At 45.5% G+C, this 13,430-nt stretch overlaps 1 protein-coding gene across 1 annotated transcript; it reads right to left on the reverse strand.

Moving 5' to 3' along the window:
• Window positions 1-8,720: 8,720 nt before the first annotated feature.
• LOC111974530 (zinc finger protein 703) lies at window positions 8,721-12,218 on the reverse strand. Its single transcript, XM_024002282.2, has 2 exons — window positions 11,555-12,218; window positions 8,721-10,714 (listed from the first exon to the last, which is right to left on the reverse strand). Exons 1-2 carry the CDS (start codon window positions 11,804-11,806, stop codon window positions 9,212-9,214), a joined length of 1,755 nt encoding a protein of 584 aa, XP_023858050.1. The 5' UTR covers window positions 11,807-12,218; the 3' UTR covers window positions 8,721-9,211.
• Between the last annotated feature and the right edge of the window lie 1,212 nt (window positions 12,219-13,430).

Raw genomic sequence — 13,430 nt, forward strand, 5'->3', positions numbered from 1 at the left:
GTTCGACTTAAATATATATACGTATATATATATTATATATATATATGTGTTAATAGTACTACTCATTGTTGCGGAACACGCCCCCGCCCCTCCCCCCTCAAGCCCCGTCACACCGCTTCACAAACCGATTTTCCCTAACCTCTAAATAAAAACCTCATGGCTCACATGTCAAAGGCCTTTTTCTCTTCGTCCAAATTAACAGTCTAAAGAGCATAGCCTGAGACCTGAGACAAGTAGAATAGCTCTGAAAACTTACCATGTGCTGTTGTCACCTTACCCATTAAAATAATTAGGCAGATGATTGGAGCTCTGCGTTTACTCGCTCTCTGGACGAGAATTAGCAGCAAGCGTCAGATCAGGCGTGCAAGTAGCCTAGTGGTGAGCGCGTTGGACTCTAGCTGTAACCGAAACGGTTGCAAGTATCCAAATACGCCTAGCTGACAACGTACAAACGTCTGTCGTTCGTCTGCCTCTGAACAAGGCCAGTTAGCCCACTGTTCCTAGGCCGTACATGTAAATAAGAATTTGTTCTTAACTGACTTGCCTAGTTAAATAAAGTGTAAAAATAGAATATATAAAAATAATGTGTGAGACTAGTGGTGACTGCGGCAATGGCAGAACTCACAGCGGAGTACAAAAATTTACATTTAAGATGATCTAGCTAACATTACAGTTAGCGACACGTTTGATTATTTATCGTGGCAGCTCACAAGGTAGAGTTGACAACACACGCTCAATCGAGCTTGAAAAACATCTGAATTTCTATGTTGCTGCTGCTTCCTCACTTCCAAAATGAGCCTTTTATAGCCCTCGATTCGAGTCGCTTTAGACATACATTGAAAAGCCAGCCCGAACCCCGTAGGTGCCGCAGTGCAGATCTCGTGCTCTGTGCATTTTAAACGGGGAAAGAAAAAGAGAGAACAACAGAGCGACAATAAATATAAGTTTGTCAGGAGTTTCAATTATAGCTATTCAAGGAACAGTTGCGTGGAACTGGCAAACGTCCAGCTCGCACTCGGGTGCCCTACCATTAATCACGACTGACAGAGGAACCAGGGGCCAGGGGAGGAGGAGGAGGGGAAGGGGGCGGGGGGATGGGGGCGGGGGTGCACGGTGCTGCGCCAGAGGACTCCCTTGGTAGGATAATAGCAGGGGCTCTACACACAGAGCGTCGCAGAGCATGTTGATCGATCTCTCTCTCTCTCTCTCTCTCTCTCTCTCTCTCTCTCTCTCTCTCTCTCTCCAGCAACACATTAATCTTCTCCTCGTTGCTGAGATCTCCATTTAACACCTTCCTCTTCATCTGAAGAGTTATGAGAGGGCTCAGTGTATGTGTACAGTGTGTGTGCGTGGGCGGGGTAAAATGGTCCTGTGAATGTGCGTAAGTATATTTGTGGTACACGGAGACACAGTGTGTGCGGTGCTGTGGGGGTGTGGGAAAGGCTCTTCGAAGGCTTCAGCGGGGCAATGGGAAGAATGAGAAAATTCCTGATAGACAGCCCCTGTATCTGCTGGAGGAACTAAATAGAGGCTGTAAGGCTAACAGCTGATAGCCATCTATCTGGCTTCGCTGGAAGGAAAAGGGTGGTCTGCAGGGACTCATCAATAGGCAATGGGGAGTTTGTATGGTAAACCTGTGGCCCACAGGACTCTGGTCAAAAGTAGTACACTATTATAGGGAATAGGGTGCCATTTGGGARTGGGACACGTTCTAGAACCTTTGGATAAACCAGTTGGGSGTTTTGATGAATGCATTCATGGGTTGTTATTATGGTCTTAGTCATATCCATTGAGAGTTGTACTGTAGAGGTATTACACTTGACAGTGCATATCCCATGTCTTAGGAAACATGTTGTATGTATGCACAGTTATGACATGAAGTCTCAACCTGATTAAGGGAAAAAGAAACGGTTTTGTGTCTCTTTCTCACTTAAAAGGGGATTTATAGTATAATCCATTCCTTTGAGTGCAGGTCTATTAATTCATTCATTCAAAAAAAGGCAGCTTGACAGGTTTGTTGATTTATTGCTTGGGTGATTTATTGTATGAAAGTAGCACTGGAAATCCTACTCTTGACATGTTGCGTTCTAAAACCAAGGGGCAAAAGTTTGTCAGAGTCACAGTATTTACTTGGCTGTTTCTGCCTCCCACCCCTCCATCRCTCCCTTCCTCTCCTTTATCCCTCCCTAACTCTCTACCTCCTGTGCCCTAATGCTCCCTCACCACAAATCCCTTTCCTCGCTCCTCACCATCCTGCCTCTCCCCTCCTCCCCCTCCCTCCCCCAGCACTCCCCTAACCCCACTATGGCCTCACACACCAGGCCTGCCATAAATCAATGGGCAGGATCGTGTCTGCCAGTTAGACTAAACAAGAGCATTTGTGAGGATTTTGCTCTACCCCATTAATCATCTTGACAGTTTGAAAAACACATTTCCCCTTTAATGACTGTATTTGGATAATCAGCTCTGTTTCCCCTCCTGGCTTTCCCAGCCCCTCCCCTCTTATCCCCTCCCTCTTTTTCTTTCCGCCCCAAGCAACATCACAGGCAGCTGGGTTGACTTATTACAGGATAGAGGRTGCGTCCCAAATGGCACCCTATTCCCTATAAAGTGCATGACTTTTGCCCAGGGCCCATAGGGCTCTGTGCACTATATAGTGACTCGGGTGCCATTTGGGACGCACATGGAGAGGAGGGGTGAAGAAGGAGTGAGGGAGTGGTCTCTCTCAGGCTTCTAAAAGGGGCTRGAGTAAAAAAGTGAAAATAATTACAGCTAGGGCCTCTGGAGGGAATTTGTTTTTTTCACTCTCACTCAAGAAACCGCTATGACTCTCCTAATGTAATGTCCCATATGTGAACACAATCTCACAGTCCTGCTGAATTACAATACACACAACACATGGATGGGCATGAGATGCCAACACCAGACAACTCTGTAATGTAGTGCTATAGGGGCAACAAGAGCTATGGAGACTCGTGGGACAATATATCTATCCACTAGCTAAATACAAGGGCTCATTAGAGTCACTGTGATGGAATCAGGCCATAGTGTCAGTTTGGACCAACTGTGTTCACTGTGTCTTACTCAGAGCTGTCACTGCCTAAGGGAGACATGCAAGCTGAAGCTTAGGTATGGGAGTGAGAAGGGGAACTCTCGCTGTGTGTGTGTGTGTGTGTGTGTGTGTGTGTGTGTGTGTGTGTGTGTGTGTGTGTGTGTGTGTGTGTGTGTGTGGTGTGTGTGTGTGTGTGTGTGTGTGTGTGTGTGTGTGGTGTGTGTGTGTGTGTGTGTGTGTGTGTGTGTGTGCGTGGTGTGGTGTGGGGGGCAGCCGCGTGTGTTTGACACCTGGAATTATGTCTCTGTTTGAACAGTTGCGAGACAACAATACCATCCCCTGAATACACTCTCTACAGATGAGTGAACATGGCACACAGAGACATACAACACTGCTTGCTCTAGAGGCAGCGCTCATACAATACAGTCAACCAATCATTCATTCTCGTTACCTACAGTCTGAAGAAGTTCAACCCTCACATACTGGTGTTCCTATAGAGACTGACTGTGTAATAGGATGAATAGATGGTTACTCATCAAGAGGGTTCCCATCCTTTTATTTCAACATGTGGTTTCAATCTCACATGTCAGATAAGTTCACCCTAGGCCCAAATATAAGTGTATGAGATAACCTTGATTTTGCCTCTGATAAGAATACGAATTTGGGATTGATTAGACTTTGAAGTTCACCACTTTGCGAAATTCAGACCAGCTGCATTGAAAGTATGATCTAAATAACTTCTCTCTAGCTAGACATTTTGACTGAAGAGTGCATCTGGTTTTAGACAGACTCTTTGATTTGAGAGCGACAGCAGAGGCAGAAACCATAAGGGTTGTTCCACCAATTTGTAACCTTTTGAGAAGTGTAACTCGGTCAAAAAAACAATTGATTTCACCTCATTTTAACATTCTGTCATAAAGAGCACATGTTCAATTTATTCCAAAAACACGTCTTCCCATCTCAAGAAGTTCAATAAAAAAATGACTATAGTAAGTACCTATAAGTGGCAAATAAAAACAGGATTGACCGACCGTAACAGGGTTAATGATCTCATCTTAAATCAGGAATAAATTCCCTCATGAGGGGGAATGGAAGCTTGTGTGCAAGCTTCACAAAAAAAATGAAATTGCTAAAACCTTTTTGGCCTGTCCATCTATTGGTAACAGGGTCGACGTGTTATGTTTGACCCGCAGTTTTCCACCTCAAAAGAACACAAAATGTCCAAAAAGAGAAGAAACAGCTCACCTGCTTTTACACTATGATTTGACTATCAAATGTTCAATGTATTTTTTTGACAAAAAAAGAAAGAATATTTTCACCATATTAAAATGAGAGTTCAGTGCACATTACAGGGTTGACCTTAAAAAGAGGGACATAAATACACGAATCATTAATCACATTGCAGAAATAATCATCTTCAGAAATTACTGAAGCAACAACATAACTAGGGCTTTACAATGATGGGGAAACTTGGAGACTATTTTTGATTAAGTGGGTTGAAATCTTKCTAGAAGTGACACAGGGTTGACATAGGGACATGCTGAATTTTGCCACTTTAGCAATCCTTTATTCATATAAAAAAAATCGGAATAATGGAATTTTCCATGTGTTCTATAAAATACCACTTCATTTAATATAACAGTCATTTAAAATTCAAAATTGCTGCACAACTTCTACTTAAAATATCAAAGGGACGCAAAAAGACWATTTTCGTGGAACGATCCATAACAACTAAGTGAAGGGGGGAAAATGTGCATACCAGGCCAATAATGGCAAGTAGCAGGGCCAACGCTCATTCCTTGCCAAGGCACCTTCTCCTGTGCAACACCGTGATTGTGACATCCCCGCCAAGCTCTCCCAGCGCGCAAACAAATGGAATCCAGCTGCAATAGCGGTATGCGCGTTATTAGCGGTGCGCCATAATTGCGATGTACTTTTCTGCTCCGGGGTTACCGGGTGTATGTTTATTAACCGCGCACACGCATGCAATAGGACAAACGAGATTGGAGCAGAGCAGAAGCGGTGGTGGTTCAAACGAGTTTGGCCTCCCTTGGTGCGCCATGTGCTTTATTTCTTTGTTATTGTTTTAAAGACTGGCATTATGCTGTGCTTAAATTCGGGTATGAATGAGATGAGAGGTTGATGTGAAGCATGTAGAGAGAGGCATTCCTCGTGTTTTTATTTGGAAATAAAGCAGGAGTTGTGTGATTGCTTAATGGCCCTGATGAAGGATGTGTTTTACCATCTGGTTTGCTTTCCAGTGTGGTCACTGTTGGAAAGAGTAGAGCTCTGCATTGTGTCCTGTTCTGAATGAAGCTCAACATAGAGGTCAGAGTCATGGAAGTTGAAGTTAACATTGGTTTTGTTTGACTGTTTGTTTGTGTTTATGAGAGAGAGTGTGTAAGTGAGAGAAATAGAGAGAGAAAGAGAGAAATAGTGTGTGTATATGAGAGAGAGGATGCCTCCTCTCTCTTTCTCTCTCTCTCTCTCTCTCTCTCTCTCTCTCCCTCTCTCTCTCTCTCATGGCTGTCAGAATGGTAAGCCAGTGTGGACTTGGCGTCTAATTGAGGAGCAGCTCCACACCCTGTCATTAATCACTGGGGCTGTCTGCCCAGGACCCCACAGTGACATGCAGCCAGGCAAGCAGGCAGGCAACACAGCTCTCTTTCAGCCTGAGAGAGAGGCTACAATCTCCCTTGTTGTGTCCCAAATGGCACTCGACTCCCTTTATAGAGCACTACTTTTGACCAGGGTCCAAACAGTTCTGGTAAAACGTAGTACACTATGTAGGGAATTGGGACGCAACTGGGACTCTGCCAATCAGGAAGAAACCTCTGTCTGTCTGTCCCTGTCCCCACCACACCCAGGAAGTAGGGACAGGACAGGGAGATCAATCTATCTCAGGTGTGGGCCCTCCTGGGAGGACAGCAGCTGGAGACTTTATGAACTGCCCTTCTCACCCCCCCCCCCCTCCTCCTCGCCCAGCCAGCCTGCAGAGCAGAGGCGACAGAAATGGAGAATCTGGGTGTTGACTCAGCTGGAGCAGTGAGAGGGGAGAAAGATAGATGGAGAGTGAGATTGATGAGAGTACTTGGATGGAAAGAATAGTGAGGCTTTTGATGAACGAGTGTAAATAGCGACAGCGGAATTAATTCCTCCCTGTGGACAAGATTGAAAGTTTTGCCCTCAGTTTGACCTCTGGTTCTAGGCCCCTCTCTAATACACTAGCGTGAGGCTGATCTGTCACAAGTATTTTAAGGGCCAGTGCCAGCTTCACCCAGGACATTAACATCATATTTAAACTCTTACTACTACATTTACACAGGGACCCAGATATATCCTTCAAAGTCAATAGCCATGTACAACATGGCAAAGAGTAATAAATAGTACAGTACTCAGTCAAATATATAATCTTTACTTCTACAACAGACCCATAGGTGGCAACACAAACCAGGATATGACCCAATTTAGTGGACCACTTTTAACAGTTTAACATATCTTCAATATAAAAGGTATTCTTATTTACAGTACAACCTCAAAACAACAATTCCTCTGTCCTAGTTTTGATTTCAACCTCTGATCCAACCCTGAAAACAGGTAGAGAACCCAGATAAACCATATGTGTGGCAGACACTCCCCATCCCCGTCTGCTGTGGGCCTTAGCTTGTTCCTGGGGATGAAAAATGTGTCCGCTGGGCATCCCTCCTGATGAGTTCCTGTGCTCAGCTCTCAGGGCAGAGTGATCTTGCTGGTCTGGAGCTGGCCAGCCCACCATGGTTTGGGAGGGTGATCTATTTTGTTAATGGCCCTGTCAAGTGACACCTGTGCTCGCCTCTCGCTCTCTCTCCCCTGTCTGGAGTGCTAATGAACCGAGAGTGCTTCTCTTGCTAGGGGAGTCTGGGTCAATAGCCGCCCCTGAGACAGACTACTGGCCTCTTTACTCCTGGATAAACCTCCTATACTATACACTGTCAGACAGTTAAAGGCTGGAGAAATAAACCAGTATTTAACCAAGATCCAAACCACTGGAATTGCTGAACTGTGGTGTTGTTGTTACCTAGGCTTTCATTCTCTTTTCCTGAATATTAGTATCTAACAAATACTAAAAACAGAGAAGTCTGACCTCAGATTATACATAATACAGTATTGTATTTATTAACCTACAAAATGCTTTCCCCCGCCAGGAGAAAGACATAGATCGCATCCCAAATGGCACCCTATTCCCATAGAGCTCTGGTCCATAGTAGTGTCCTACATAGAGAATAGGGTGCTATTTGGGAAGCACATAGCCTTTTTGTTTGCGCTGCCGGGTTTAAAGGCTGTACTCCTCTCTGGGGAGGACAAAATGTCAAGAGCTTTGATTAATATTTCTCTATTTACCGCTTGCATTGTCAGTCCTGGCCTTTGTGCAGCAGGGCCATCCATCAGACAGAGAGGGGAGCCAGGGTTGGCATCTCTCTCTCTAGTCATTATTGAAATCCCACTGACCCAGCAGCCATTCAGAGACAGCTAGCAAGCCACAGTGCTGCTGAGACGGCTATTCTGGCCCGCTAACAAACAAGCATCAGCAATTAAACCCTGCACTCCCAACAGCCATCATTATGGTGGCGGTAGAGGGAGAAGGGGAGGAAGGAAGGATAGTTGTCTTTAGAAAGAAGCTAACAGGCTAAATGTGAGTTGACCTGATCTGCCTTCTCTGAGACACTAAAATCCTGTCAACTGCTATTATTTATTCTGAATTATAAACTGGGTAGTTTGCGTCCTAGATGATGATTGGCTGAAAGCCGTGGTATATTGTCTGATATAATACCCAATATATCAGACAATATACCACGGGTATAGGCTGTCCAGGCTGTATCCCAACCGGCCATGATTGGGAGTCCCATAGGGCAGCGCACAATTGGCCCAGTGTCATCCGGGTTCGGCCGGTGTCGGCCTTCATTGTAAATAAGAATTTGTTCTTAACTGACTTGCCTAGTTATATAAAGGTTACACATGACGCAGAAATACTTGTTTGTGATATATGGCCAATATACCACGGCTAAGGGCGCTTAAGAACAGCCTTTAGACGTGGTATATTGGCCATATACCACACCACCTCGGGCCTTATTGCTTAAATATAACACATAGCCATATAGCTGTAGTATATCACTAAATCATTACTATACTGGTCCATAGAGATAACTGCAGTGCAACAGCTAAATGTAATTACATTTAACAGATAAATGACCCTCTTATACCGATGATGAAAACTAGTTTTACGTTAGGGCAATATATAAACATTTAATTAAGACAAAACAACTTCAAATGCAATCAAGTATCATTTATTAAACAAAATAAGACATTTCCCTGTCAGATGGATAGCACTGCCATCGTTGTGGTTTTATTTTGTTTGATTTAATCTCGTCCTCGTTCAATGACAGTCAGCAACCCCAACGGGCTCAAACAATAACACTTGAAAAAATATGACATCTCTGCTTACAAATACAAAATAAATGGCAATTTATCAAGAAGACTTTCACCGTCAGGACATGCGATACTCCCTCAGAGTGTGAATAGCAGACGGAAAAAAACAGCGGAAATGGAAAGACACAGAAGAAATGTTAAAAAGTAGGCTTATTCCTCCAGAAAAAAAAACATCAGTCCATCTTTGCCATGGTGCAAAACTTTATTTAAAGAGTGTATGATAGACATAATGCTATGATTCAAATCATTTTTTCTATTAGAATATTTATGAACAATTCATTTGGATAGTAAACTTCCCCCATTTTGAATGCCAAGCGCTCAGGTGAAAAATAAATACACGTTTTCATTCCTAGGAGGGAGCGGGAAAAAAATCAGAATCTAAAATCAAAAAACAATCTAAATTCCACCATCTCATCCAATCAAATTCAAGCTCCTTTCTGTTCCCAGGCAGGTGTCTGGCCCACACACCAATGTCTCTGGGCCTGTACTGCTGGCCAGCCATCACCACTGGGTCTCTTGCCATTGCAATGCCATTCAGAATCCTGTGGCAACAGGTGGTATTCCAGGCAGGCAGGGTGAGGCCCCCTTGTTGTAGTGACTGGCAAAGACCCCTCCTGTCCAGACGGGGCCTGGTTCATCCATCCACTGTGCATGTCTGAGGTGCCTGTTCTGTTGTCTCTGTGTCCTCAAACATCACTGGTAGCCCAGGGCAGAGGCTGAGCCCAGTCTCTGGCTGTAGAGGGCATAGGGGGAGTAGTAGGGCGAGGAGGCCTGTAGAGAATGCATGGACAGGCCTGGGGCTCCGGGCAGGTGGGCCTTAGTGTAGGGGTGGTAGCGGGCCAGGCCTAAGCCAGGTGACCCCCGCAGGGAGAAGGAGCTGGGCAGGGTGCCGGGGCTGCCGGGCTGGGGAAGGTGGAGGTGGCAGGAGGCGGCTGAGGAGACAGAGGAGGGGTAGGCAGAGAGGAGCTTACTGTCCAGCCCACCAGAGAGAGCTGTGTGAGTACGCAGGTGGGCCAGCAGCTCCTCTGACGTGGAGAAACGCTTGTCACACGGCCCTCCTACTGACACCCAGTTACAGGCGTGTGGCTGGGGCTCGTTCTGCAGCATGTAGCCGTAGGTGTAGAGCGGGTGGGACAGGGTGGGGGTGGTGGAGGATAGAGAGCTGGGGTGGAGGGAGTGGAGATGGTGAGACGGATACATGATTTGGAAACCTGATTTTAGGGAGGAGGGGTCGTGGACACACGTATTGCAGTTGCTGCCCCCTAGATGGGGGTGGTTGGGATAGGTCAGACAGTATGGGTCCCTGCATAGACCCTGCATGAGGGACGGAGGTGAGGCCCCGGTGAGGGGGCTGGAGCCAGGGTGCTTCCCTGGGATRCCCATCCCTAGACTWGACTTGGTATGATCCAGGAACTGAGAGGGGTAGCCTGCATAGGCGCCCACTATGGAGCCATGGTAGCCCATGGAGGCGGGGGGCATGGGGAAGACGGAGTGTCCTGGTTTGAAGGGGGAGACAGGGGCGATGTGTCCGGAGCCTAGCCCAGGCTGAGAGGACTGTGGGTCAGCCTTGCTATCCGGCCGCGGGCTGCTAGCGGAGCTGGCATTGCTGGAGTTGGCGCTAGCCCGCATGTGACTGGAGTTAGCTAGCTGGGCCCCATCCAGCCTCTCCTTGCTGTGATCAGAGTCTTTCTTCCCTGTGCTGCTGTTGCTGTCTGAGCTGGCCTGGTCTGAGCTCACAGGCTTTTTGTCCATGTGCAGGGCCTGAGAGTGTGATGTCTGCTGCTGTGTGGACGGGGACTGGGTCTGTCTGTGGGACTGGCCTTGGGAGTGCAGGGGAGGGGAGCTGGAGCTAGGAGAGGTGGAGTGTGGGGGGAAGGAAGGGCAAGAGCCGCCGCTCCCYGATCCACCACTGGGCACTCTGAAGCCAGCTTTGTCTGTAGAACCCTTGGTCAACAGCCCATCCTTGCGGCATTCCCCTCCGGCCTTGTTGTAAGGCTTGAAGCTAGACTTATCCTCCAGAGACTGATGCTGGTCTCCAGACTTGTGGCCGGAGCTGGAGGAGCGTCCGGATGGGTCCTTGTCACTGAGGCTGCCGGAGGAGAGGGCGCCCAGTTTGGACGAGGACGGGGGGTCTGGTTTGCCGATCTGAGAGCAGGTCTGAGCCAGAAGGGCCAGGGGACTCTTCTTAGCATCCAGCTGAGGGAGCGACACACACAGAGACAGGATGAGAGCACCGCCATGTTAAAAACACTCTATATTCACACTCTATACTAGACTTACATTGGATGGTAATTTGGTAAGTATTGGGGTTATTCTGTAATTATTTGGTTACTATTCTGTAACTATTTGGTTACTATTCTGTAACTATTTGGTTACTATTCTGTAGTATTTGTGCTGAGTGTAGTATTTCCACTAGAAATCTATTTCAGCCACTATCATTTAATAGGCCACATAAAATACATGGATGTGATTTCCATCCAATAAATGTCATCACAACGAGGTGCAGTAAAATGTGTTATAAATGTTGGTCATAAATTAGCCCATGAGTCATATATCCGCAGAGGGAAGGAAACATAATTCTGCTCGAGAGTTGTATGTCCCTGTGTATTCAGTATGAAAATCCCCAATAGAAAGAAAGATTTATGACTGCAATGTTGGCACGGGGTAAACAGCATCTGTTCTATTTGGAGAAAACTAAGGAAACGATTGAACTATTTCTGTTTCCTTCTTTTACAGACAATTACGCACAATATCTGAGAGTATCAAGACACTGGCTTATTTATGTAATCTAAAAAAGTCGACTCCCTAATAGGCTCATGTTTGTATTATCTAAGAACAAAACTTAAAAGGGAAAATAAATATAAACAGCATTGTAATGTAAACTGTTGACGCGTTAGCGACAATTTGATGCGTAATTCATGATTAATCTCGTAAACTACATGGGATATTTGTAAATATATGTAAATATTTCCAAACATTAACACGGTAGATGATGATTGAACAATTAGACAGTTTTAGAAGATATGCTTCGCTTACCTCAATGCTCACTGGCGCGGACGTCAGGGGTTGGAGATATTCCGGGTGTAGCAAGTGYCTGCTGTGTGCGCTCAACATCTTTAGAATCCGAATGGGCAGCCTTTTAGCCTGGCGTGTTGGATCTGAGGGAGAAGGTACGGAAACCAGCGGTCTTTTCGCTCCTCTCTGGGGTGAATTACCGCTGTTGTTACCGGTGCGCTCGGGGGACGGACTGCGTAAATGCGCTTCAGATCCGTGGGGAGAATCGTTCATCTGGATCGAGGCGGCGCAGAGTTCAGGCGAGGGCAGCGAACGTGTAGGTGCAAGTCGAAATACATTTATGTACACACCGTATTATGCGCAAATCAATAATCAATGATAAGTACCCGGTTTGTTTAGTCCAAATATACCAACGCTAGCATGGGTTCCCTGAATCAGATGAAATTAGTGTCTTTAAAGAGGGAGATTTATCTCAAATGTCATCATTCCTCGATCCGCTCTTCTGTCCCTTCAAAATACTTTCCTTAGAATGGAGCAGAAAGATCATCAGTAGTCAGCTACCACAAGAACAGAATAAAAAGAAGGACTAAATCGAATATCGCCGTAGAGGATATGGTCAGGCTGCTCCGTCGATGTCCCACTGTCTCTCTCCGTTCACACAACAGCTAGTACCATGCTCATTTCACATACTAAAGATCTAAGGACGAGGAATTTCAAAGCAAGAAGCCGCCGCCCAATAGCGAGTTCCCGCATTCAATAAGGGGGAAGACTCTCTCCATGTAGAGGCGTGGCCTGCCTATGCCCACACCCTTACACTCTCTGTAGCAATGTTGTAAAGTAGGCCTATGTTCTTTTTTGTTGTTATATTATATTTAACCTTTATTTAACTAGGCAAGCCAGTTAAGAACAAATTCAAATTCTTATTTACAATGACAGCCTACCCCAGCCAAACCCGGATGACGCTGGGCCAAGTGTGTGCCGCCCTATGGGACTCCCAATCACGGCCYYATGTGATACAGCCCGGATTCGAACCAGGGACTGTAGTGACACCTCTTGCACTGAGATGCAGTTCCTTAGACCGCTGCTCAACTCGGGAGCCCAAGACGTATAGACATATTTTTTATGATAACTGACATMAAGTCGTTTTTTATTGACATAAAAAGTATCTCTATCATAGATAGCGCATAGCCAAACAACAAGCTGCTGGTTTCCTGAAGAGGTCATTTTTTTTATATAGCCTATCCATTCCCATTGTAAATAAATTAAGTGCATTCGAAATAACAGCCCTATGTTCATGTCTGGGTACAATTCTGGAATGTTAATGGCTTCATTGCATTGCTGCTAGCTGAATCGCCAATTAGGTCATTTAACTAATCTAATTGCGCAATYAATTGGCTGTATTATTGGAAAATTAGTCCTGACAGATGCTATTAAGCTCGGGCTGAAATAAATAAACTTTGATGCTCAGGGTACTCTGCTCCTCCAATGGTCATAAATTGTGTCTGGCATGATAGTTCTCATTTCTCTCCCAAGTAACTACATGATGCCACATCACCTCTTGTTCTATCGGCCGTATAATACACGTCATTGTCTCCATTCAGGTTATACATTAGAATGACACGCTTGTGTCTAGAGATGCCTGTCATGWCAACACAACTGCAACTGTCTGACAACACAGCAACAAAATGAGTCACTATTCAACAGATTTTATCCAACAAAGAACTATGCATCATGTTATGTTACAACAATCAACATATCAAGTTATTACACATATGGATTTTTCATCCCCTTATTCAGTAATAAAAATGGAAACATTTTGCTTCTCAGGCCAGTTGAGAWGAGTAACAAGGCAACCCATCTGTAGCAAATGCACGTGTTCTACAGTATCTCTCTAAAG

The sequence above is a fragment of the Salvelinus sp. IW2-2015 genome, linkage group LG15 (genome assembly GCF_002910315.2).
Source record: "Salvelinus sp. IW2-2015 linkage group LG15, ASM291031v2, whole genome shotgun sequence".
Lineage (NCBI taxonomy): Eukaryota > Metazoa > Chordata > Actinopteri > Salmoniformes > Salmonidae > Salvelinus > Salvelinus sp. IW2-2015.